The 26,769-nt window shown below is 39.8% G+C and overlaps 1 protein-coding gene across 1 annotated transcript; it reads left to right on the top strand.

Moving 5' to 3' along the window:
• LOC120528878 (asialoglycoprotein receptor 1-like) lies at positions 1–25,807 on the top strand. Its single transcript, XM_039752954.1, has 9 exons — positions 1–118; positions 1,670–1,744; positions 4,741–4,867; positions 12,924–13,027; positions 13,127–13,228; positions 19,878–20,165; positions 20,503–20,654; positions 20,821–20,939; positions 25,407–25,807. The coding sequence occupies exons 1-9, from the start codon at positions 1–3 to the stop codon at positions 25,606–25,608; spliced, it is 1,287 nt and encodes a 428-aa protein (XP_039608888.1). The 3' UTR covers positions 25,609–25,807.
• The last annotated feature ends 962 nt before the right edge of the window (positions 25,808–26,769 follow it).

Below are 26,769 nucleotides of genomic sequence, written 5' to 3'. Positions count from 1 at the left end.
ATGGCGGTCCAGCTCTCGTCTCCAGGTCATAAGAACGTCAAGGAGGTTCAATGGCTCAGAAGCAGCGGCTGGAGTAGATACAGTCTGAGGGAGAGAGGAGAGGAGAGTGAGCCATTAGGTTGGTCTTTTAAATGTTCTAAACCTCCTGTGAGAAGCATGTTGTGCAGTAAGCCAGCAAGCCTGTGGCTAATCCCACAAAGGGGATGGGTAAGAGTGTGTTTGTTTCTCATTGGAATGCTGTTTAAGAGGGAGTTTCTGAAAGGCAGCTGATTTTCTTTGCCACAGGTTTACTGTTTAACAGGGAGACAGCTTGTGGTTAAGAGCATAAGAGCATGCAGCTGGCAGCACTATGTGGGAGTAAAAACGAAGTAGGGGACTTACAGAAATGCACATGATATTCGCCGTCAATATGAGCGACACCAGTCACAATATACATTATATATACATCTGGGCATGGACACTGGATGTTTTATTTCTTTATATGTATTTACTTATGTAGTATTATATTGTAGTATACTGAAACATACAATAACTATATCAATAGAGCTGATTTGGCATGTGTTTGCATGTATGTACATATGTATTTGTGTCTGTTCTGGGATCCTACTAAAGCAGCTGCAAAGATTTTCAAGGATAATCCACCTTAGACTACGGGCCTTGTGGCGTCTCAGTGCTGATCCTGGAGACAGTGAGGGCTACTTGGGCATGATGCACTGCCAGATTGAAGAAGTGCATTAGGTTTTACAGCTCCTTGAATAGTAGCAATGAGCAAACCCAGAAGAAATAAAGTTGCTTGTAACGCAGCTCTTGTCAGTGTTGTTGATGCGTCATAGCTTGCGAATCGGACTGCTTTCCTCATTTTGATGCCTACTGATCAGAAATAAAGCAGCAGAAACTAAAATTATTTTCTTCTACATTGTGTCTGACATACAGTGCTTAGGTTCTTCATTACAAAGCTGACATATTTTGAAAACAAGACGTATCTCCTTACTTTTTCTGGATAATAGAAACGAAATAGTAAGAGAGAAGGTGTTCTAAATACAGTACATATATTTTTATTCCTAAATGTGCTAACTTGTAAATTACTTGAATACTTATTGTCTACTAGCTGTGAAACTACTGAAACTACTGAAATCGCCAGAAAAAATATTGAAATGTAGAGATGTCAGGTAATTGAAAAGGAAGTTTCTGGGCATCTCTCTCCTAGGAGGTTTCGTTTTGCCAACTTGCTCGCATTGTTTGTGCATTAGTGGCTAAGCGACTGTTTTTCTTCTGAGGTTTCCTTTTGTCGGCGTTCCCACCTCACTTGTGTATTAGCAGTGGGAGGAAAAGTACCCCGACTCCACCTCTCACTTCTGGGCCAGAAAGACACACATACTTCCACGCATAGACGTTTATCTATAAGATACTAATATTTATTTATAAGACTATATAGCAACTTTAAAAACACTGTGTCTATGAAGCCACACAGAATGAGTAAATTATTCAAGGTAAAATTAGCTTTCCTTCAATTACGTAGTTGGTTTGATATTATTTTTTGAACTGGTGGTTTTGGTCTGCTAACTGTTCTTCATGTTAATTTTGTAGATATTTTAATCCAACGTGACAGGACGTTATAGTTACTATAAAATTTATTCTTCTAACATGGCTTGTTGTTTCCTTCAAACAGTATCAACTGAGGATATCATTTATGCAGATGTCAAAATTGCAAAACCTTTGAATCAACAACAGCAGTCTCCAACAGGTAAGTTTGGAGGAGCACATTTTGAGTATTGCATACATGTAAAATATCGTTCTGTTATTTTCATAACTGAATGAAGAAACTCACATTTTAATTTATAATAAAAACATCTTGCTAGTCTCTAAATGTTTGCTAAAGCAGTTGTCCTGGTCTCATGACTTTTTTTCTTCATATGTGATTGTTTATTTTAAGAAATTTGTGAATGCATAGACTTTTCCCAGATTCTTCAGTCTCCATTCACTACTTAAGCATATACATTTTAGGTTAAGTGACATTTCTAATGAAGAGTGAAACAACAGATTTCCATTGGCACATTTCCGTGAAACTAGTTTTGCACATAATTACGTCATTGTGAACACTTGCTTCTTCTCTATTTTATTTTATTTTTTTAATATTTTAGGGGTAGAAAGCAAGGAATATTGCTCCCTAAAAGCCTGCCTGCACATTTGTGTCACATGTTCTGTCTGACACATCAATTTGGGGTCAAAGGTAACCCATCTGTCAGTTTCCCTATCTGTAAGCTGATCCAAGCCAGTATCATTCTGGATGCTTTGCTGTCAGCTATACATCCAGGCAGATGGATTTTACTGGGGAAAAAAGTTCTGTACTGTCTAAGTCTGTAGAACTGTAAAAAGCCCTATTTGCTGTGGAGCTTGTCTAGATAATAGTTCTCTATCCATGCCCCCTTTTCATGCTTTGAATCATATTAAAATGTACCATGTGTTTACACTTTGAGGAAAATATTGCAGATCAGAAAAATATAAACTGCTCAAAAAATTTAAAGGAACACTTTGAAAACACATCAGATCTCAATGGGAAAAAGAAATCCTCCTGGATATCTATACTGATATAGACTGGGTAATGTGTTAGGAACGAAAGGATGCCACATCGTTTGATGGAAATGAAAATGATCAACCTACAGAGCCCTGAATTCAAAGACGCCCCAAAAATCAGAGTGAAAAAATGATGTGGCAGGCTAGTCCATTTTGCCAAAATTTAATTGCAGCAACTCAAAATTGTACACAGCACTTTGTATGGCCCCTGTGTTCTTGTATACATGCCTGACAACATCGGTGCATGCTTCTAATGAGATGACAGATGGTGTTGTGGGGGATCTCCTCCCAGATCTGGACCAGGGCATCACTGAGCTCCTGGACAGTCTGAGGTGCAACCTGGTGGCATTGGATGGACCAAAACATAATGTCCCAGAGGTGTTCTATTGGATTTAGGTCAGGAAAGTGTGGTGGCCAGTCAATGGTATCAATTCCTTCATCCTCCAGGAACTGCCTGCATACTCTCATCACATGAGGCCAGAAATTGTTGTGCACCAGGAGCCACTGTACCAGCATAGGGTCTGACAATGGGTCCAAGGATTTCATCCTGATACCTAATGGCAGCCAAGGTGCCTTTGTCAAGCCTGTAGCGGTCTGTGTGACCCTCCATGGATATGCCTCCCCAGACAATCATTAACCCACCACCAAACTGCTCATGCTGAATGATGTTACAGGCAGCATAATGTTCTCCATGGCTTCTCCAGACCCTTTCACTTTTGTCACGTGCTCAGGGTGAACCTGCTCTCATCTGTAAAAAGCACAGGGCACCAGTGGTGCATCTGCCAATTCTGGTATTCTATGGCGAATGCCAATCGAGCTGCATGCTGCTGGGCAGTGAGCTCAGGGCCCATTAGAGGACATGGGGCCCTTGGGTCACCCTCATGAAGTCTTTCTGGTTGTTTGGTCAGAGACATTCACACCAGTGGCCTGCTGGAGGTCATTTTGTAGGGCTCTGGCAGTGCTCATCCTGTTCCTCCTTGCCCAAAGGAGCAGATACTGGTCCTGCTGATGGGTTATGGACCTTCTATGGCCCTCTCCAGCTCTCCTAGAGTAACTGCTTGTCTCCTAGAATCTCCTCCATGCCCTTGAGACTGTGCAGGGAGACACAGCAAACCTTCTGGCAATGACACGTATTGATGTGCCATCCTGGAGAAGTTGGACTACCTGTGCAACCTCTGTAGGGTCCAGGTATCGCCTCATGCTACCAGTAGTGATACTGACTGTAGCCAAATGCAAAACTAGTGAAGAAACAGTCAGAAAAGATGAGGAGGGAAAATGTCAGTGGCCTCCACCTGTTAAACCATTCCTGTTTTGGGGGTCATCTCATTGTTGCCCCTCTAGTGCATCTGTTGTTAATTTCATTAACACAACAGCAGCTGAAACTGATTAACAACCCCCTCTGCTACTTAACTGACCAGATTAATATCCCATAAGTTTCATTGACTTTATGCTATACTCTGATTAAAAAGTGTCCCTTTAATTCTTTTGAGCAGTATATTTCTAGGAGTATTAATGGTGTGAATTTCATTTGAGGTAAAACATTATTTGTTTCAATTTTTTTTGTAAAGCCAAACTCCAAGTTTCATTTGAAATTAATATTTTGTGCTAATTGTTTCACTCATCACTAGGTATGTCTAAACTGACCCATTGTGATTAATTCTGGCCTGTGATGGACTGACATCGAGTTTGTGAAAGACATTTACCTAATACTGTAAGGATAATGATCTCCTAGAATTTCAACTGCTTTAAAATGGATATTTTTTATGGAATGAAGGTAGTGGTTCTTAAAATTCACATCTGGAACATCAACAGCTCTTTCACATCTAATGTAAATGAAGAGACTGTGTTCCTTTTTCATTTTTGTAAACACATATAAAGATTTAATTGAATGTCTATTAATAGGGCAGAATGGTTATACAGTAATCCCCCGCTCTATCACAGTTCAACTATCGCTCCTCCGCTACATCGTGGATTTATTAATACTATTATTATTACTAGGGGGCTCCAGCCCCTGTTCATTTCGCTCACCCACCCTCTTGTTAGGTTTACCGGATAAACAATTTAAAGAGATTGTTATTTTCATGGGAATTGTTACATATGCATTATTTCAATTCTTACTTTAAAACTTTTGTAAAAACAATATTTGTCCTTTATTTCCTGCCACAGGCGTGGTTAAATATCTTTCTCACGGCACTTATAACGCTGCTCGCTTTGTGAAGGGGGTGTCTGAACGCATGCTAAAGAGATGCGATCGATTCAGCTGGTGTCTTGCTGCTGCTTCTGCTGGCCAGCTGTGTGTTGTTCTTGTTGCGCTTTGCGTCAATCACTTAAAAGCTTGTACAGCAGCTGTCCTTTTTCCACTTCGTGTCTCTGCCGCTCACTTTGTGAAGGGGGTGAGCTGAACGAACGCTAAGCAGAAGTGGACAGATGAGCTACTGGCTTTGTGCTGCTTCTGCCAAGATGCATGCCTGCTCTGTTTGTTCAAAGCGTCCCGAAGGAGAAGGGGGTGGGTGGATGGGGAAGGGGGTCTAGTGTTGTGTGACGGCTGAACACACGTTAAGAAGAAGTGCTCGGATCTGGTCACGATCGCTTCGCTAAAACCCCCCTCCCCCTACCCCGGAGGCGTGCTGCTCCTGCCACTTCGTCTTGGGAATGGGGGAGCTGAATGCACGCTAAGAAGAAGTGGACTTTGTGCTGGCTCTGTGTTGCTTGTTTTTTAGGTTGTCACTCTGCCTTAAAAGCTTGTACAGCAGCTCTTAACCTGTCTCACTGCCTTGTCTTGCGTGAAGTTAAAATATTTTATAACAGAGAGATGTTACCATATCCTTAGCCCGACATCCACATATCATTTGTTTACAGTGTGTTTTAATAAGTTTACATGTGTTTAAAGTATGTGGGATGGGTATTTTAAGGCTTAAAATAAAAAAAAAAAAAATGTGGTCTTTCTATATCGCTGGTGGGTCTGGAACCTAACTTCCGCGATAGACGGGGAATTACTGTATACTGTAGCAATTAGTGTCCTCGCCTCATGGATGCAGTGTCCTGTTTTCGATTCTGGCATCCAGTTTTTGTCTATTTGGAGTTTGAATGTGGAACTTCCTCCCATATCTTAATGCTGTGCAGTTTAGGTTAACTGGAAGTTCTAAATGGGCCCTTGTGTGAGTGTGGGTGTGTGCCTAAATCGGTGCCATGATGGACTGGCATCCTGAGCAGTTCTGCTTCCTGTCTTGGACTTCAATTCTATCTTCCAGAACTCTGAACTGGTTTGAACAGGTTTGAGAATGTTGTATTACAGTATGCCTCTGAATAATATATTAGGACTACTTAGCCAGTAGCTAGATGAACTTGACAGATTGAAAGTGAGTATCTTCTTGTATTATTTATTACAGTAATTTTTGATTTGTTTGCAGATCCTTGGATAAGTATTGTCTGGCCTCAGTAATTTTGATACATTTAACATTGATTTCATTCTTTATATTAAAAGTTACTAACTTTCTTAATATGTTAAAAGTAAACAAGTTCTGTGCTGACTTTTGTGCTGTTTAAATATGTAAAAAATGTTATTATATTGTTTTGCATTTGCCCTTTGTCTGCTATGCTTTTTCCTTACCTTGCTCTCTACTCCCCAATTTTCATTTGCTTTCAACTATAATTTAATGTCTCCCAGAGCCCCACCCTTTATCCTATTTTTCCTACCCTAAAATATGTCTTCAAAACTTGGAATCCCATTGACAGACATCTGAATTTCTGTCCAACTTGGTACTTCCAGATTTTGATTCGTCACGAAAGGAATTGATTGTCATAGTAAAACCGTCATATTCACATATGGATCTTAGCACCCTTTGTGACATCTTTGATGACTCCAGTTTCCTTTAGTTCCACTCATTATGTTCAATTTTTTCTAACATTTTCAATTTTTTTCTTTTTCTACCTTCAGCTCATATCAGTCTGAAGGACATTTTGTAGCTCAAACCTGACTTCTAGCGAGCATGGAGGTTGCCACCAGATTTATGTAGCAAGGAAGCTGCTATGCTTTTAAAATGAGGGACAGATAAAATCAGGCCAACACTTAAGCCCTACCACCCGAATATTAACAGCACCCAGGAAAATGCCCATAAAGATTAAACACACCAAACACACAAATATATAAAATGTTCCTTATTTGCTAGAATAACTACTTACAAACACAAAAAGTACTAAACAAACCCCACAAACAAACCCCCACATGATGATATTTACAGTCCTGAAAAATGTCTTTACTGTAAGTGATGTAAGTGATCCTGGAAATGAAAACTATGATGGAAAGGAGTGCAGAATGCTCCTATTCAATAAACTGCTTCCCACAACATGGATAGTGAAATACTGTCCACCACTGGAATCCAGAAGAATAGTCTTTGGAGGTGTGCCGCTTCTCAAAGAGCATTGGTGGAGTGGATTGGGAAGAAAAAGAACCCACCACCGTCCTTAAATTCAATGGCCAAGCACCATACTTCTCCACTATGAATGTCCAGAACAGGTTTAGGAGTTGCTACGGATGATGTTGATTGGAAAATGGCACAAACGAAAAGTCCAACCACATCCTTCTCTTCCTGTTTTATTGGTGCAGTGCATAAAAACCATGAACTACAAATGCCACAAGCCCTTCCGCATCAGTACAACCCCGTTTAAAGGCACCAACCCCAATTTTCAAGCAGGAATCTGTGCAACCAGTGTTGTTATTCACATTTAACAATCACTCAACAGGACATACTTACATACAAATAAAACCCCCTATATGGCCCCACTACAATGTAGTGTTCTGTTACCTTCTTCTGTCCTCTTCACCCGTTGTGATTTGTTTTGCTCCTTAACTCCTGCCAACAAACCAGCCACCTCACTCTACATTGCTCTCATTAAGGCCTCCTAATGCTCTCCTCTCTCTTTTTCTTGATCTGGCCCCTTGACTTTCCTACTGTCCAGGAATAACTTTTTTAACTCTTAACTCCTAACCATCTGCACATTTAGTTTAATTAAAATCACCATTACAGTATATCTTTCCCCTTGAAAAATGGAATTTGCTCTTAGCTACTTGTTTAATGTTTGTTCTGCTAACATTTCTGGCATCTTTACAGTTCTGGTATCACCCTCTGTACTATGTGACTAGTCCCACCCTAAAATTACTGCATAAACAGGTGACAGAAGTAGTGCCACCTACATAGTATTCATGTTGCCCTGGCACCTCAGTAAATATAATGTGCTTTTTCTACCAGCAAGTCTGATGTGGATATAATTAACCCTGGTAATTTTACAATTGAATTTGGTGTGGTGGCTTTAGTTTCCTTCTTCCTTTGCCACTCAATAGTTTACACCAGGCTTTGCATATTTTTGCTGGTCTGTCTGCTGACTTGTTGGTCAAGAGTTTCTGCAACGGCATTAATACGATAATCACAGGCAGAGATTCCTGCAACTCATTGAATGGTATATTCACCTGGTTAAAGCCAGCGGGCCAACTGTCCTTACAGTTCAAACGCCTGTAATCTGAATGGAGTGCCACTCTTGACATTGTTGGACTTGTGTGTCAAGGATGAGGCCATAGCGGGTCAGACTCTTCTATTTTTACTAACACATAGCTGTATGCTGCTCTTTTCTCAAGATCATCATATGCATCCATTCTTCCTTTGGCCGATAATGGCAGGTCACAGTACATTTGAATATCAAGAGATAGGCTTAGATATTGTCATGAGGATGAAGTGATAACAGCACCTGAAATGGCCTGTTAGCTTGCATTTCTTGTAAGACTGCTTGTACTGTCCTGCAGCTCGGCCCCTATTTCTTGACTTGAACTTGCAACTGATGCAACTGCTAACATAGGGACTGGACTAGGGTTGCTAGGTCCACTGGTTCCATCATGATCAGCTCATACCCTGCTGACTACGCTAATGTTAAGGATAATCAAAATGCATGTCAAAGTCTAGGATTACATGCTGGCTACTTAAAATCTTACATTAAGGTATAAAAGATGTACACAAAATCCAAAAGGATAGACTGTTATTACCTAGGTGCATTTCTAAAGGCACAGTGCTCTTGTCAGATATACATTCTTTTGCCAACTTGCAGGTATGTCAACGATTAAGTATGTTCCAGGGTGGAAGAGATGGGACTTCTTGTTTGACCACAGAAGTGACATCACTATTGTTTAGGTGTAGAGTTATCATATATAAACACTTACATATATGTTGTGAAAGCCCATGACACGTACAGCCACCCCAACCAGACACAGACAGGCACAGAGACGTGTTTTGCACCCAGCACATTGTTTATTTACAATTGTGGAGTATTTCACCCTCCTCCCCACAACACAGTGCACAAATCACCAAAACAAGCACAACACAGTCCCTTCTTTGCTGCCAGCCCGTCTGCCTCCACTCCTCATCAGGCTTTGTCCTCTTCATCTTAACTCTGGCCATTGAGTGGTGGTGACTGGCTCCCTTTACAGGGCACCTGGAATGACTCCAGGGGCCCAACGAGGTTCTTCCTGCCACACTTCTGGGTGTGGTGGAGGTGTGGCCAAATAGGGCCATGAAAATGTCCATGCTCACCCTGGCGGTGGACACGGTCCCCAACAGGATTGAGTTCCCATGCTCATGACCCTGGCCCTGCTGGAAACCAAGGGAGCTTCCCTCTGTTGGTCTGGGGGAGAAATTGTCCTGGAAATACTCTCTCTCCCGGACCCTCCATGCTCAGGATGTTCCGGTCCCAATGTACATTGCAGCTGGTGCAATAATGACAGGTCACAGAGAGGATGAATAGCTGGGACACCAACTAGGTGGCCCTGTTTAATTCAAGGAAGTCCAACAAAATTGCATTGTTTGCGTTTATGAATCAGTTAACCTTGGGCAAATAATCAACTAATCTTATTCAGCACTTCATTGTGGAAATAACGGTCAAGTACTGCATCTCTGTATAGGTGGGTCACTCTGTGTGCAAAAGACGCCTCCTTTCAAACAGCCGAACTTCTTATATCACACGAACTGGAAGTCATGGGGCTAAGTGCCCTCACTAACACTTTCAAAAACAGTTGCCTGTTTACACTACAAGAGATTCTACCCATTAGTTTATTTTTTAGCAATACTTAAAATTTGTTATAGGCAGATGGTAATACAGGAGAGAAAAACAAAACTCTTGTGTACTATACACAAAATCATTTAACATTCAAATGTGATATTACCTTTCAGAAATGATTTTAATATACGAGTCATTTAAACATAATAATTGCTGCATAAATCACTGTTTTAATTGAAGTTTCTTTATTACTGCTTGTCATCTTTTTTAAATAGTCTTAAAGAACAATGTCATCTATGGGGAAGTAAATATTGTGAAATATTCTAATCATCAGCAGGCAGAAAGAAACTCTCGCACAGGTAAGAACTTTTATTAAAACAAGACACCACTATATTTCATTTTGATAAAAGACAGTACAGTACTTCATTTATTTTATAATTTGACTTGAATAGTTTGTTTTATATGTTGTGTTTTACTTTAATAAATTTATTTTTGATTATTATACCACTATATTCCATCACAACAGACAGAATATACTGTATGGACTTAATTAGATTTTGCTTTGTCAGCTGTAGACTTAGCAATGGTGCTGATAATTTGAGCTGAAATGAATGTGAATCAGGAAGAAGAACTGGCTCAACAGGCTCTAAGATGAAAATAATTGGGGGTGTAATTGGGGTACAGCGATTTATTGAATGCATGAATTTGGAAGAAATCTTTGGAACTTTCATGAACAAAAGAAAAATTTGGCAGATTAAGCCTGGAATCAGGAAGTCAATCCCACCAAACAGAGCATACCATTGTTTGAGTTTAAATCAGGAGAAACCAACTAAAGTAAGGAATAAAACCCGCGTTGTAAAGAATTATCATGGCAACAGGACAAAGCTCATACAATGTAAGGAAAATAATCAAGCATTGGATAATGTTACAGACTGTCTAGGAACCCGTATTTTCGTTATATCTACTTTGACTTTAAAAATATGTAATATTTTTCATTGTTCATTTTATTTAAGGGTTGTTGTTTGTGATGCCACTGTGCCCATTTTCTTTAAAATTTTAAAATTTCTTTATTACAATTCTATAGGCACCACTGTTTTGTTTCTGATGAAAATCTAATTGCTACTCATGTGCTTCTCAATTTAGGATATCATCTGTGATGTCTCTTTCCTATTTAGGATGGTGGCACACAGCACCCAGTATCCAAGTTTTTGGATTCACATACAAATATGAAATAAACAAATCTCCATTGGCATTAGTGTTACTTTGGTAAAATGTAGAAAACTGCCATTCTACACTGAGAAGAAAACTCGGTGACAGTAATACAATGGCGATAAAATGACAAAAGACTGACTAAAACATACAGTGAATGTAACATACATTGATTGAAAAAGTCAGAGGTGAATAAAATGCTTTAGAGCAGGAATGTTTTCAAGAATATAACCATAAATAGTTTTTAATCAATGAACATCCTAAAAACTTCAAAATACAGACACAAACTTCCTTATACTCATATCTGGTGTGACTGTCCTTTGTATTCTCTTTGTTCTGCTGTTATGTTGCTTCTGCAGGTTCTCTTAGCATTCCACTTGTTCACTCAATCCAGTTCTACTGCAGATTTTGGCTATCTGACTTACACTCTTCAATGTTTTCTGTTTGTTTGTGTTTCTATACAAGAACATGGTCAGCACATCTGAAACTACCCATCTGCTTCTGCACAGTACTCTGTGTGTGTGTTGTGTGTTGTGAGTGTTTATATAATATATTGTGAAGGGCTAATAAGGCAGAGGAGACCTAAAAAAAGTTGGGGTGCCAGCTGGGTCTCCCCATTTACGGCCAGCGTCCAAAACAAAGAACAAAAATGACAGCAGAGTCGTGCAACAGAAAACAGGTGCAATATCTACCTTTTGAGCCTCAGCATCTTTACTGAATTATCAGCTGTCTTGAGCAGGTCTGGGATGGGGAGCTCTGTCATGTGGGACATAGTTCCTCTAACTGAGATGCCATCTTTCAGTAGCCCTTAAATTGATATAATCCCAACTGGAAGAGATATGATTTAGTTGAGCCGGGGTGTGGCATTTCAGAGAAAATAAATGGTATTGTTAGTGTTGGCACCAGCCCTTCCTCTTGTCCTGAGGGTTTTTTGCATACCTGAAAGGTAATCCTCAGGCGCCCATGTGTGACTACATATATTGTGAAGAGGGGGGCTAAACGCACCCCTAGAAGATGCAGTCGCTCCTCTGAAACCGCCTATTAAACGGTGATACCATGGGAATAAATAGTTTGTTTTTTTTTGCCTCCTCTTTGCTCCATTAGCTGCTGGCTTGCTGCTGCTACCATGTCGCGTGATCTGCATCTCGCGCAGCGCTTTGAACATTTAAAAGCTTGTACGGAGCTGTCCTTTTGTCTTTTTGCCTTGTCTCTCTTATCCTCCAGTCATCCTCTGCTTTATTATGCTGTATACGAATAAAGTTTATGTTTCTTGAAAACCCTGAATGAATCTGTGCAACTGTGTGACCCAAGCCTGACCATATATACAGTACAGGCCAAAAGTTTGGACACACCTCCTCATTCAATGTGTTTTCTTTATTTTCATGACCATTTACAGCACTCCGTCACTCTCCTTCTTGGTCAAATAGCCCTTACACAGCCTGGAGGTGTGTTTGGGGTCATTGTCCTGTTGAAAAATAAATGATCGTCCAACTAACCTGACTTCTGCACAACACAACTGCTGCTCCCAACTCCATTGATAAAGCAAGAAATTCCACTAAATAACCCTGAAAAGGCACACCTGTTGAAGCTCATCGAGAGAATGCCAAGAGTGTGCAAAGCAGTAATCAGAGCAAAGGGTGGCTATTTTGAAAAAAATAGAATATAAAACATGTTTTCAGTTATTTCACCTTTTTTTGTTAAGTAGATAACTCCACATGTGTTCATTCATAGTTTTGATGCCTTCAGTGAAAATCTACCAATGTAAATAGTCATGAAAATAAAGAAAACACATTGAATGAGGAGGTGTGTCCAAACCTTTGGCCTGTACTGTATTTGCAGTTGTTAGTATGAGTAGCTTCTGAATAACTTTATGACATGTAGATAAAAATGAGAGCTAATGAACTTGAAGGTTAGAAGAAAACAGGTGACTATGCTGGATGGCTGAAGTCTCTAATAAGGTTGTTTTACAGGTGAAAAATGTTGCCATATTAATAACAGGGACAGTGTGTATCAAGTTTACACATGGGCTATTACTCTGAACACCAGCTTTATAACAGTGTCCATATTAAATGTCTGACTCCATTTTTTTTTTTTGTCAGATGCCTATGGGTTACAAAACGAATTGAAGAATGTCATGACTACAGCACTGTTGTCAGGAAAAAGGCTGAAAATGAAAAACAATCCAATGATGGCCAAAGTAAAGGTGACACAACAATAACCTCAATCACCTGGTGAGGCACTTTATCTTTTGTCTTAATTTCACCCCCTTCTCTAACAGTCTTCTTTTTTCTTTTTTTATTAGTGTTTCCATGTAATGACAAACAAAGGTTGTGGCTTTTAAAGCTGCTGGTGATACTGCTGTGTTGTGTGGTACTAGTTGTCACCTTCTCCCTGATTGTATACTGTGAGTATATGTGAAGAATCTTAATGCAACTGGATAGAGAATCTGTGCTCTCCATCTTTGCAGAGCTTTGTGCAAAATTAAAATGAAAGAAAACATTTTGTAAGTGTTTGATTAGTGTCCTGGTAAAGAGGACAGGACTTGGGGCCTCATGCATAAGGCCATGCATAGAACTCACACTAAAACATGGCGTACGGACAAAAGTGGAAATGTGTGCACGTACAAAAAAATTCACATACACAAAACCATACGTATGAACCCGGTCAGATAATATTAATATAAATATTAATAATATTAAAATATTAATATAATCAGCACTTTCCCCATTCAGCGTTTGGTTAAAAGACAACAGCAAAAGCAAAGTGGTATAAACAACAAAAGGAAGCTGATCAAGTGATAATGAGTGGCGTAGAAACTAGAAAGTTCAAGTTCAGAAAGTCGCACAGTACCCGAAATAAAAAAGAAGTGGTCAGATATAAAAGTCTAGTTATAACCCACCATCTGAGTGTCATATGGAAGCATTATTAGGGTAGAGAGAAAAGAAAAAAATAGGGGCAGAGTGAAAAACGGTTGAAATGTCCACTTTAATCTCATAGTTTATTTTGTCATTAAAGCAGAATATCGTAAACTTCATCTTAAAATCAATGTTTAATTTACTAGAGTTTCTCAGAACCCATTTTAACTAAAGTAGCATGTTAAGTGTTGTGTATTGTACGTGTTCTTCTTTGTGCTTTATGATTGTGAATTGCTACATGCTTCTTAAATGGGCTTCTCTTACGCTGACAGGACACAGAATACAATATATTCATGATATTACATCTCTCTGAACAATTTAAATACTAAGATGTAAACTTGATATCATTTTCATGATGAAATGAATTAAAGCATGTATTAAACGTGGGGGGACGGTGTCACATTGGTAGCAATGAGCTAGCACCCCATCCAGAGATTGTTCCTGCCTCCTGCAAGATGTTTGCTGTGGCATACACGACCCTCGATAAAATAATTTATTGCAGCAGTACTGTCTCTTTCAAATGTACCAACCCCAGTTCCTGTCCTTCCTTTTCATTCTTCACGTAACCAATCACCTCACAATAAACTCTTTAATAAATGTTAAGCCTTCTGTAAGCTTTAAACACTGATTCTTCAAAACTTTTAAGGAACACTGAAATATCTTCATAGTACATGTTTAATTATGCGATCTGTCTATCCATCCAGGGTCACGTCAGTCCCAGCAAGCATGCAGCGCAAGGCAGGAAAAATCCCACACGTTTTAATTATTAACAGTATAAATTATTTAAATTAAGTTAAAAAATGTATCTGTATAATGTAATATACATACTTCAATGCATTCATCGTAAAAATATCAAGAGTTCCAAAAACATAGCTTTTGTAAATATAGAATAGAATAGAACGCCTTTTATTGTCATTATACACATTTACAATGAGATTAAAATTAGTTCCTTCAGAGCCAACATATATGTAGAACACAACAAGTAAATAAACAAATGGTGCAAAAAGTTACAAAAAGTTGCAAAAAAGTTCTGTGACGCTATATACATATGGAAAGAATAATAACTATTGCACTATTGGGTAATTGCACATTATTTAAATATTGCACAATAATGATGATCATGTGCAGTGAGTAGTGAATCTTGGACCCTGAGAGTAATAATATTGTACAGTATACAGATATTGCACAGTTATTATCAGTATCATTTAGATATTGGATATTTCACAGTTGATGGACAGAAGGAAGTCCAGGGGTTGGGGGGTTAGACTGTATAATCAGTGCATGTGTGAGTTTAGAATTGTTATTGCTTTTGGGAAAAAATTGTTTGTCCTTGTTTTAATGCTCCTGTAGGGCCTCCCTGAGGGCAACAGGCCAAACAGATCAGAGCCAGGGTGGGAGCTGTCCTTGATGATGTTTTTTGCTCTGCTGAGGCAGCGGGGGGTGTAAATCTCCATCAGGGAGGGGAGAGGGCAGCCAATGATCTTCTGTGCTGCCTTTGCTACTCTCTGAAGCCTCTCCCTGTCTACCATGGTGCAGCTGCCCTACCATACTGTGATACAATACGTCAGCAGACTCAAGATGGATAAGCGGTAGAAGGTCAGTAGCAGGTTGGAGTCCAGGTTGTGCTTTCTGAGGACACTCAGGAAGTGTAACCGCTGCTGAGCCTTTTTGATGACTGCTGTGATGTTGTCTGTCCAGGAGATGTCAGTGGAGATAAGGACACCGAGAAACCAGAAGGTATGGACCCTCTCCACACACTCACCATTGATGTAAAGGGGGGCTAAACTGGTGCTGTGTCTACTGAAATTGACAATGATCTCCTTGGTTTTCCTGGTGTTCAGAGCCAGATTGTTCTTTGAACACCAGGCTTCCAACTTCAGGATCTCCTCTTTGTAAATTGCCTCGTCTGCCTTTGAGATGAGTCCAACCACTGTGGTGTTGTCAACAAACTTGACGATGAGGTTGTTGTTGTGGGTCGGACTGTAGTCGTGGGTGTAGAGACAGTAGAGGAGGGGGCTCAGCACACAGCCTTGTGGGGTACCAGTGTTCAATGTGCGAATATAGGAGAGGTGGGGGACGAATCTCAAAGTCTGGAGCCAGTTTTGTAAGAAAGTCTTTTATCCAGACACATATGAGAGGGGGGAGGCCAAGAGCGATCAATGTGGTGATGAGAATGTCAGGAATGATTGTATTAAAAGCTGAGCTTTAATCCAGAAAGAGTATCCGAACGTAGCTCTACTGCTGCTTCAGATGGCGCAGCACAGAGTGGAGAGCTACGGCGATGGCGTCTTCTGTGGATCTGTTCGCACGATATGCAAATTGGTAGAAATTGAAGTCTTGGGGGAGATAGTTCTTGATGTGCTGGAAAACCAGTCTCTCGAAGCACTTTATGATTACCGGAGTGAGGGCCACAGGGCAATAATCATTTAGGCTGGTGATGGGAGACTTCTTCAGCATTGGTATGATTGTGGCTGATTTTAGGCAGGAATGACGACCTGGGCTAGGGATAGGCTGAAGATTTTGGTGAAGATAAGGGTGAGCTGGTGGGCACACACTCTGAGCACCCTACCAGGCACTCCATCTGGGTCTGCAGCCTTCTTGGGATTCACTGCCAGGAGCACCCTTCTGACATCGTGGCCCTTTACAGTGAGTGGAGTAGTGCAGGAACCCGGTGAGGGTGGGAGCAGGGCTGGGGCAGGTGAGTGCTGCTGTTGTGATGATTCAAAGCGAGCACAGAAGCAGTTTAGCTTCTCTTCTAGCTGCGCATTCAGATCTCCTGTTGTTGCATCACAGCCTCTGTAGTTTGTTATATTTTGTATTCCCTGCCACACCTCCTGTGTATTGTGGCTGGACAGGTGGGACTCTATGCTCCTCTTATGGTCTGTCTTGGCTTTTTTAATTCCACTTTTTAGAGCAGCTTGGGCAGCCCTGTACAGAGCTCTGTCACCCGACCTGAAGGCAGTGTCGCGGGCTCTGAGGAGTGTACGGACCTGGCTTGTCATCCAGGGTTTCTGGTTTGGGAAAACCCAAATGTTTTTGTCCACAGTCACATTCCCGATGCAGAACCTGATATAGTCCAGTACCATTCCTGTGAATGTTTCCAGCTCTTGGTGTTCAAATATGTCCCAGTCTGTTTGTTCGAAGCAGTCCTGTAGTTTGGAGAGTGCACTTTCAAGCCAGGTTGTAACAGTCTTTATGGTGGGCCTGGCACTGCGCCTGAGGGGGGTGTAGGCTGGGGAGCGCAAGAGAGAAAGATGGTCAGACTGTCCGAGTTCGGGGAGGGCTATGGCTCTGTACGCGTGCTTGATGTTGGAGTAAACATGGTCCAGAGTGTTCTCCCCTCTAGTAGAACACTTAACATGTTGATAAAATTTCGGGAGTACAGTTTTCAAGTTGGCCTTGTTAAAGTCTCCTGCAATTACATTAGCACTGTGTGGACTCACTGCTGTTTGTTAATGGTATTCAGCAGGAGAGAGAGCACAGTGTTTACATTGGCATCGGGTGGAATGTACACAGCCATGACAATCACTACTGTTAGCTCTCTTGGTAGAAAAAAAGGCCGGCATCTTACAGACATGTACTCGAGATCAGGGGAACAGTGTTTGTCTATAATTGTCCCGTTGTTGCACCAGTTCGCATGCACGTAAATACAGAGCCCCCCTCCTCTGCTCTTACCGGATTCCTTTGTCCTGTCCCAGCGGAGTAAAGTGCAGCCTGCTAGCTGCATGCTAGCATCGGGTATCCCTGGGTAAATCCAGGTTTCAGTGATAATCAAAACACAGCAATCACGAACATAGAGATTTCCAGCAAGTTGTAATTCCAAGTCATCCGTTTTATGCACCAGGGATCTGGCATTGGTGAGATACAGGCTCGGTAGAGGTGGCTTGTGTGGTTGTTTCTTTAGCCTTAGCATAATGCCCGATCTGCAGCCCTGCTTCTGCTTCCTCCATCTGCGCCGTCTCCTAGACCCGACAACAATCCACAGAGAGCCCGCTGGTCTCGTTATGTTGTCTGGGATGTAGTGTGTGTGATGAAAAACACTCGAAACAGATGTCTGGCACTGGACACCGATGTGTATAAGGTTCTGACGGGTGTAGCGGATGTTCGCCAAACCAATAGTGCACAACCAAGCAAGATGAAAGTACAAAAACAACAAAAAAAGAGCACTGAAAAGGAAAGCCGTGAGCCTAAATAGACTAAGAAGCCAGTCATCATCATCTTTAAATATGCGCTCCCTTCTATTGTTATTGTATGGTTCAATGAGATTCAATATGCAAATCCTCCAAAAACGTATAATAATAATAATAATAATAATAATAATAATTAGTATGATAAAAAACAATGAAACATATACAATATTAAAGTATATGTATATATAGTGCAGATAAAGCAAATGGTTCATAAAGTGGCTCAGGTTGTGCAATATTACAACTACAGTGCAAGTTTGCAGTGAGGTAATTGTACTCATAAGTACAAACAGTTCTACCAGGAACACTTGATGGACTGATTGAGGGAATTTGTAGCTCCTGGGAAGAAATTGTTTCTGAACCTTGATGTCTGTGCAGGAAAGGTTATGGTATTTGCAATAGTGGCCATTCTGTGGACAATTACATTATTACAGGTTGATTACAATCAGATACCTTAAATTTACACAACGATATGCGGTTAATTTCAGTGTATTTTATAAGGCCACATCAGGGATGTGAATCTAAAAAAGTAAGGGAAACCACACAGGAACAGTAGCACTACTGGGTGCCACCAATTTGCAAAACTGAGTGGAAACTTGCGTACACATGAGGTAAGGCAGGCGTGAGAATCTGCGTACACAGCCTTTATACATAAGGCCCCTGGCTTTTAGATAAGGTTGTTACATAATTTTGTTAGTAGTGGGTTATTCTCACCTAAGAACATCATTGGTCAGGCAAATTAGAAAATATCATTTAATTCTTGCAGTTCCTTTGGATAGCACACCACTAACATGTCCTCCATTATAACCATCTCACCTTTCACATGACAATGTGTTCATTTGGCTGAGTTGTTTCTTCTAAATTCTTTTGAACCTCTGAGCTTGGAAATGTTTTCTCTTTTGTTTGTCTTGAAGGCTTTTAATCTTAGTTTTCACCTCTATGGTCTGAGCAGAAATCTTCGCTTTAGACTGAAAGAACTGTGTTTACTTTAGCCTGTCCATTTATTTTTCAGGTGTGGTTACTTGCTTAACTGTTGTTAAAAGTTGCTGTTCCATTATTCCTTTTGCCATTTGTGTGACACAGAAGTCAAAAATTGTATTTTATCAACATATCCCACTTATATAAGTTGACAACATACAGTACTCTGCATGATTGTGATTAGAGTAATAAAACCAACGTTTTGCAAAGACTTTTGCATCATAATTCTGGTCTAAACTTTCATGTTATGTTTCTAATATTGATGTACGTTTATTTCGGTCTCCTGATTTTCTAGTTGTTTCTGTTCATTACCTGTTACCAGTTCTCTTTGGACACTACTTCTCTCAAGGTGTCCATAATAACCTCTTTTTCATATGTAAGCTGTACACCTTCCTTGTATGATTCTTGTCAAGTCTGGCAGATGTACTTTTTGGACAGTGAAGCAACAATTTAAAAACTGCTGCTATTCCTCCTACTTTCTTGCTGCATGGTAGGATGAATTCTCCTTGTATCATCTTTCCATTCTGTAGATGCCGAAGCATTTCCACAAGAAAACAGAACTCCCATAAGGCCACTGGGGGCAGCACTGTGTAAATTCATAGGCTTACAGAAGACTGTAGATAGTGATAAGCAGACAATATAATATCAGAAACCCCCCAATATGTGGCTCTAATGCATTCTCTTAGATGAATCAATGGAAGCAGAACCCATCTCAGTGATGATTGGAATGGAATGTCAGCAAATCACAGGTCTCATTCACTCACACACATAAAATAAATGAAAGTTGCAAATTAACTTAATATGTATGTCTTTAAGAAATGGAAGAAGCTACAGGATGTGGTGAAAACCAGCTTAGACATCAGGAATACTCCACACAGGTCACTGGAGTTGCTTCACTATGCCACCCAAAGACATAATTCATCAGTTAAAAATGTAAGTGATATGTCTAAATTGTCTGTGTTTGGTTCTTTAGACGTGACTGGAAATAAATATAAAGAAAATGAAGACAGACTGGAACTCAGCATTTCTACTATCAAAGAAAAACTAGACCTGTTACAAGCAAACTTCACTCACCTGCAAAACCAGAGCTCTGCATTGAACGAGAGCTACAGTGAGCTACTGTCTCAAAATGATGAACTGAAAACTAATCACAGTGAGCTTCTTTCCAGATATTCTTCACTTTATGAGAACTTCACCGAGCTGACTTTGAGATTTACAGCCTTGGATGACTACTGTCCTATTGCAAACAACATTACAAATGGTAAGTGAGGTTCCACATTAATACCTTTAAAACAGGTAATCCTTAGCTCTCCATAAACTACTGACTTGTCCAAATGCCCCCATTTTTGACACCCCAGATACTTGTTCTTTTCCTCAATGTCTCCCAATGAGCAAATCAGTGCCTCTGTACAAATTTCATGTGGGTTTCTTAAACCTGTCCTACTCTTGACTAGTTGCTGCCCAAGGTGCTGATCCCCAGGTCCTCACCTAATCACGTAATTCAAAGATTATTTTCCTATGAATTTATTTTGGGCACTGTCAGTAGAGTTTGAGCTCAGCAGTCTCTTTTTTTTTCTAACTATTCTTTGGTTCCACAGAAAGGAAGTGTGCTGTCTGTCCAAAGGATTGGCTGCTGTTCAACAAAATGTGTTACCTCTTCTCAACTGTTACAAAGACCTGGAATAAAAGTCGTGATTACTGCGCTTCATTGAAGGGACACTTGGTGATTATTGAGAATGCAGAGGAACAGGTACACCTTTTATTGTGGTGAGGGTCACACAAGGAGACAATTATATACAAATGAACAGGCTGACAATGTCTGAAATGGTTAAAAATTGGTTTCTAGATTAGAGACAGTGATTTGTGAAACATCCCAGGTGCATGTCTGTTTTTATTTTTATTGTTTTCTTCTTTAGAGATTCCTAATAAACACAACAAAAAGCAAGGAAGGACCGTACTGGATTGGACTGACTGATCAGGAGATAGAAGGTCATTTTGTGTGGGTGAATAATGGATCTCTGGATGGTAATAACAGGTAAAGTGGTGAATTTTAAATAGAAATTTGAAGCAGCTGGAATAAAAGAAGAAACATTTGGAATTTGGATATTAGCATGCATATTTACACCTTAAATATTCTCCCATGGCAGGTGAATTGCAAACTGGTCTCTTCAGAAAAGTTTAAGTCCTGAAAATAGGCTGCTCCTCTTGATTTTTTCTTAAGTTATGTCTTAACTCTGGTTTGGAGTTTGCTGGTTTGGCTTGGGGATTCATTTTCTGGTAGTCACCCGCTTTTAAATTTACTCATTAAAAAAAAAAGCTTCTCACAACGTCAACTGATTAGAGAAACAGACATACTCTAAATGGAATTTTTGTTAGGTTTTTCTTTAAAGAAATCAGAAGGTGATGCCATCTAGTGACCACCAACCTGATATGCAGATCTGTGTATGTTACCACATACCTCCACTGAAAAATGGTGCTACTGTGTTTGAATTTGTCCAATCTTGGATCCTTCAGAGTGAACTTGTTGGCTTCTTTAAAAGGTTTAGTTTGTGGTATGCTACTTCTGGAGGGTGCTTTTTAACACTAGAATTACCAGAGCTTCTGAAAAAACTCGTAAATCCGTCCCACCTTAAAATCATTCACAGCTCTCCACCAGCGTCTTTTGTCATCTAAATATGCTGATAAAAATCAGGCTGCAAGCAGCCGGCTATTCCTTACCCCCACCGACTTAGAATGTGCACAAACTTCTCCCAGCTCATGCCTTGATTGATTTTCTGGGAGTGAAGTGGAGTTTTAGAGTAGAAATGATAGATCGTTGTTTGGAACACACACATTTCATGTCTGTTCCGTTTCTACAGTAATCTGTGTCAACACAGTGTTAAAACAGAAACCTTTTTTATAATTTAGTAGTAGATGACAAAATGTAGGCATAAACTATATAAAGTATGAAGCCTGAAGTCCAAATATCAAAGAAATACTTTCACAAAAGGTACAAATCTAACACAACAATTGCGCTTTTATTCAAAAATGTTGTAGCACACAGCATCTGGCCACCTGCATGTTCTTGCGCACACTGAATAAGAGACAAATATACAGTCTGACTGAGAGAATCAGACTGAAAAAAAGAAAACATTTAGAAACGCCATACTTTTAAAGCTGATTGGACGCTGTTCATTTTCAAATAATATTAATAACATGCTGGCGGTGATCAACGCACATTTTAAAAAAAGAAAGACAAATATATGTGACGTTTTGAAGAAATCATTTTATGACACGATTTACCTTTATTTATTTATTTACTTCCTAAAGCCTAAAGTCACAAGTAGTGTGCAGAGGGCATGCTCAATAATGTGTGTAATGCCACGGAAAGTGCCTGCTGACACTTTAGTATGCAAGCAATGGTATGTGCATTCTTGCTCCGATGTAGAAGGGAGCTGAGTTTACCTCTGTTACAGCGCGTCTATGTGAAAACAGCAGTATCAGATGCGGGGGTGGGGTGTGCTTGGGCTCGTGAACGCGGCCGAGATAATAAAACGGACAAAAAAAACAAAAAAAAAAAACAAAGCTAACCTTTACAAGTATCATAAATTACACCGGCTGTTACAGACTGAAATCAAATGTATGTTTTTATTCTAAAACAGTAAGACTAAGAGCAGTTTACTTCTCAAAACGGAGAGGTGCAGGATCGAACTCATTACCTTTTGATTCCCATTCAGCAGCTGATTTTATTACGCCACGGAGGCTGTCACAATAAACGGGTGTCAATGTCACATGTTAAGGCGTTTTTTTGTTTCTGCAGTTATACAGTATTTTTCAATAAAAGCGCAATTGTTGTGTTAGATTTGCACCTTTTGTGAAGTGTTTCTTTGATATTTGGACTTCAGGCTTCATACATTATATAGTTTATGCCTACATGATTAAAGTGGAAATGGCGAGATTGAAGTTGATTTTTCGTGCTTTTTCCCCACTGTATGCCTTTTTTTCTCTGTACCCTAATAAGCTTTCATATGACACTCAGTCACTGGTCTACAACTCGCCTTTTCACGGCGACTTTGATATGTGACTTCTTTTTTATTTCCGGCACTGTGCGATTTTGTGATTTTGGCCTTTCGAGTTTCTCCAACACGCTATGTCACTCGATCACCTTCCTATTGTTGATTATACCACGGTTTAAATAAACAAATAGTATGTTTTTCCTTTGCCTCCACTTGGTATTCGCTGAAATTCTTATATTTTCCCCCGTGCTTTTCCCATTGTCTTTTCACAGAAGGCTGAGCTTAAGGGCGATTTATATTCATTTGCATATTCAAAGAGGCGTAATTGTGGGAGGAGTTGGGGCGTTACATAAAGCGTGTACACGAGCGTTACTTTTCACGCTGACCGGGATTTATGTAATGGAAGAACGTAGAAGTTGGATTACGCACAGATTCCTGCATCTGGATTTTTCTGTGTGTAAGCACATTTCGGCTTTTGTGCTTACGCCATGTTATAGTGCGAGTTCTACGCACGGCGTTATACATGAGGCCCCTGGTGTGCCACTAAAGCCACTTTGTCCTATAGATATCGTGTTAGAGTTGTCTCAGTGTTCTTTAAAATGTAAAATGACTTTTGTTTGAAGCTTTAGAAATGGCTTTATCCCCTGGTTTATGCCTCACCACAATTTGATCATGGAAGTCTACCTGGCTTGCTTTTTGTCCTGGCATAAAGTGCAACGCTACCAATCTTCTATAAAATTTGCTTCTAAAATCAATATTAAAAATGCAAATATGTAAAAGCTGATCTAAACATATGTTAAAAATATACTCAGACCTAAATGAACAGCTAAAATGTACACATTCCATAAACAGAGTATCTAAAATACGTAAACATAATTCCAATAAGGTTCTGATAAAAACATAAAAAACAAAAGGATGTGTGAGTTAGTAGTGGGACCCCAAGGAATAACTATTAATTTCAGTGCTCCTGTTAAACCTTTCAGATTAAGGTTATGAAATTAAAATTAGGAATAGAGGAAAAGAGGGCTGTGGTGGGCTGGGGCCCTGTCCAGGGTTTATTTCCTGCTTTGCATCCTATGTTGGCTGGGATTGGCTCCAGCTGACCCCCGTAACTCTGAAGTTAGGATATAGCGGGTGGGATAATGGATGAATGGAAAAGAGGGTTACACACACTTGGATTAATATTAGGAAAAGAGGGGAAAAACAGCCCAATAGACAGTGAGGTTTTAAATTCTGAACTCATTTCAAGGAGAAATAAAGCAGACAGGATGTACAGTACCTGAGCACAATTCGGAGAGCCACAGCAAAGATTCTTAATACTTACGGAAATGAGAGATTTCAGTTTTGATAGTTAATAACTAGCAAACTTTTCATTAAATATGTTTTCACTTTGTTATTAAGAGTTATTGAGTATAGATTGGTGGACATGTCAAGTTTATCATTTAACATTAAATGTACAATACTGTTACTTGTGCAGAAAGTGGAAAGGTCTGAATACTTTATGAATCCACTGTACAAATACATTAGAGTAACTTAAACCAAATACAAATGGATGTCAACACAATCTGCTCAGGAAACCAGAAAAAACTTTTTTCAGTATCTGAGAACTATCACCATTTAACAGACTGAACTAATTGAATAAATAGCTACAAGTTGCTACTGAAGATATTACACTGTGAACATTTAAAGAAGTAAGTAATGAGAAATAAAATGAGGTTACGTAGCACTTGAAGCACATGTACAGGTATTGCAGCTTGACTGATAAACATCTACAACAGTATTAAAGTACAATGTAACTGTACAAATTACCCAAGACTATATTAACAGTAACAGCATTGCACTCCAATAAGCACAACACCCACTTTCTCAAAGATACACAACAGACTGAGTTTTTTAACTGAAGTTTGCCTCTTCCTCTCATTCATTGGTCAGGTGACCAAAAGCTCAATCCAATATGAACACACTTCACACTTGTGCACTACTCCAGATGTATTAATTTTACAATATTTACAGCTACAAATGCTTGCACTTTGAACATTATGTGCATACAACTGGGTAACTGACATGTTGATTATGCAATACAAGTAACCTTAGACCCACTCTGGACCGTCACCTTGATGTCGTGGTGGGGCTTGTGCACCTTACTGATGCTCCTCAGAGCTAGGTTGTGGGGGCTTTGTGCTCTTGGTAAGGTCTCCCTTGTGGTAACATGTGCTTAGACAGAGTTAACTTAAACTAAATCATGACAATTTAAAGTGAATTATAAATGAGATGATACAAATGTCAAAAAGCACTAGCAGTTCATGTTTTCATGCATGTATAATTCAACTTGATTAAAACCAAATCACACACAGTTGTCTCTAATCTGTCTACTTTTGTGCAAAAAAGTTTGATCTTCTGTTTCCTGTTTCTGAGGACCTCAGACTCAGAATACAAGGTGTGTCTCAGGTATCTGACTTTGGAGTGAAATTAACAGTTCATCACTGATAACTCCACTTCTTTTGCAGTTTCTGGGGGCAAAGGGAACATGATAATGGGTTTGAACCGGACAACTGGACTGGTGATGGAAATGGTGGAGAGGACTGTGTTCAGCTGCAGGTGAACCAGAAATACAACGGCTGGTACGATGCAGCATGCTCTAAGAAGGAAAAAATGATCTGTGAAGCCAATATAGGTGATCTTCAACAAGCAAGAAGAAGGCCCAAATAGTCCTGGGAGCCTAGGTAGAATTAAAGAGGTTTCATGAAGAGATACACTACAGAAGACCAGCAGTTTCACCTCGATGGTCTTTACAACATCCCTGAGTTCAGAGTACAGCTGCACTCTGCGTCTCCAGTGACTTCAGTATAACATTAAACTATTTGTATTTGACTTTTACTCTAATGTTTCCATGAACTTCTAATATTTCATAAATGGTTTCAGGAGTTGTCATTATTTTAAAATCTATTTTTAACATTCTGAATGCATTTATTAAAGAAATTATTGAATTATTATTATTACCATTATTAAAAAAATTATTGGGAGGAAACCCGAGGGAAGACCCAGGACACGCTGGAGGGACTATGTCTCCTGGCCTGGGAACACCTTGGGATTCTCCCAGAAGAGCTAGAAGAAGTGGCCGGAGAGAGGGAAGTCTGGCCCTCTCTGCTCAAGCTGCTGCCCCCGCAACCCAACCTCGGATAAGCGGAAGAGGATAAATGGATGGATGGATGGACAAATTATTGAATTATTGAGGACGTTAGATATCCCAGTAGGCAGTACCAGTGAGATTAGTTTAAGATGTTCAGGCACACTTGTTACCAGGGCACACAAGAGTCAGTAAAGTAATATAAATGACCTCATTGACCATTTTGAATCTTCCAAATCAGCCTGAAATATTCTATGGAAGTTGGAGAAGATATCTGCTGTTTGGAGCTGCTGTACACCATAATGTTTCAATGAACTGGTGGACTCAGCACAAAGTGGAACCTATTTTGATATAAGCCGGAAAAATGCCTCTGCCTGCCACAAAAACTGTAGAAAAAATAATTTTCCCAAAGCTCTTGAGATGTTGAGCTTACCTGCAAGAAACTGTAAACCATGAAGAACATATCAACCAAGCCTGATAATACAACTCATAAATGGCAAGTCAGTAAGGTTTATTGAGACTAAAATGTCACTAAACTTCTACACCCAGTGTCACATTTTAGTATTTGATATTTTTTAAATATAGTTGCTGAGGCCAGCTAACATAAGGCAAGGTTTGATGCACTGAAAATAATGCTGCTACTCTGGCCTGTGAATTATTATATGCTAAAAAGAAAGAACACATCTTGAAGTCAAAATGGACAGACAGAATGTTGTCTGGAAAAATAGAAGGTGACTGCAGGT

The sequence above is a fragment of the Polypterus senegalus genome, chromosome 4, assembly GCF_016835505.1.
Source record: "Polypterus senegalus isolate Bchr_013 chromosome 4, ASM1683550v1, whole genome shotgun sequence".
Classification (NCBI taxonomy): Eukaryota; Metazoa; Chordata; class Cladistia; order Polypteriformes; family Polypteridae; genus Polypterus; species Polypterus senegalus.
The sequence above is the reverse complement of the archived record's forward strand: the minus strand, read 5'-3'. Positions and strand labels throughout refer to the sequence as shown.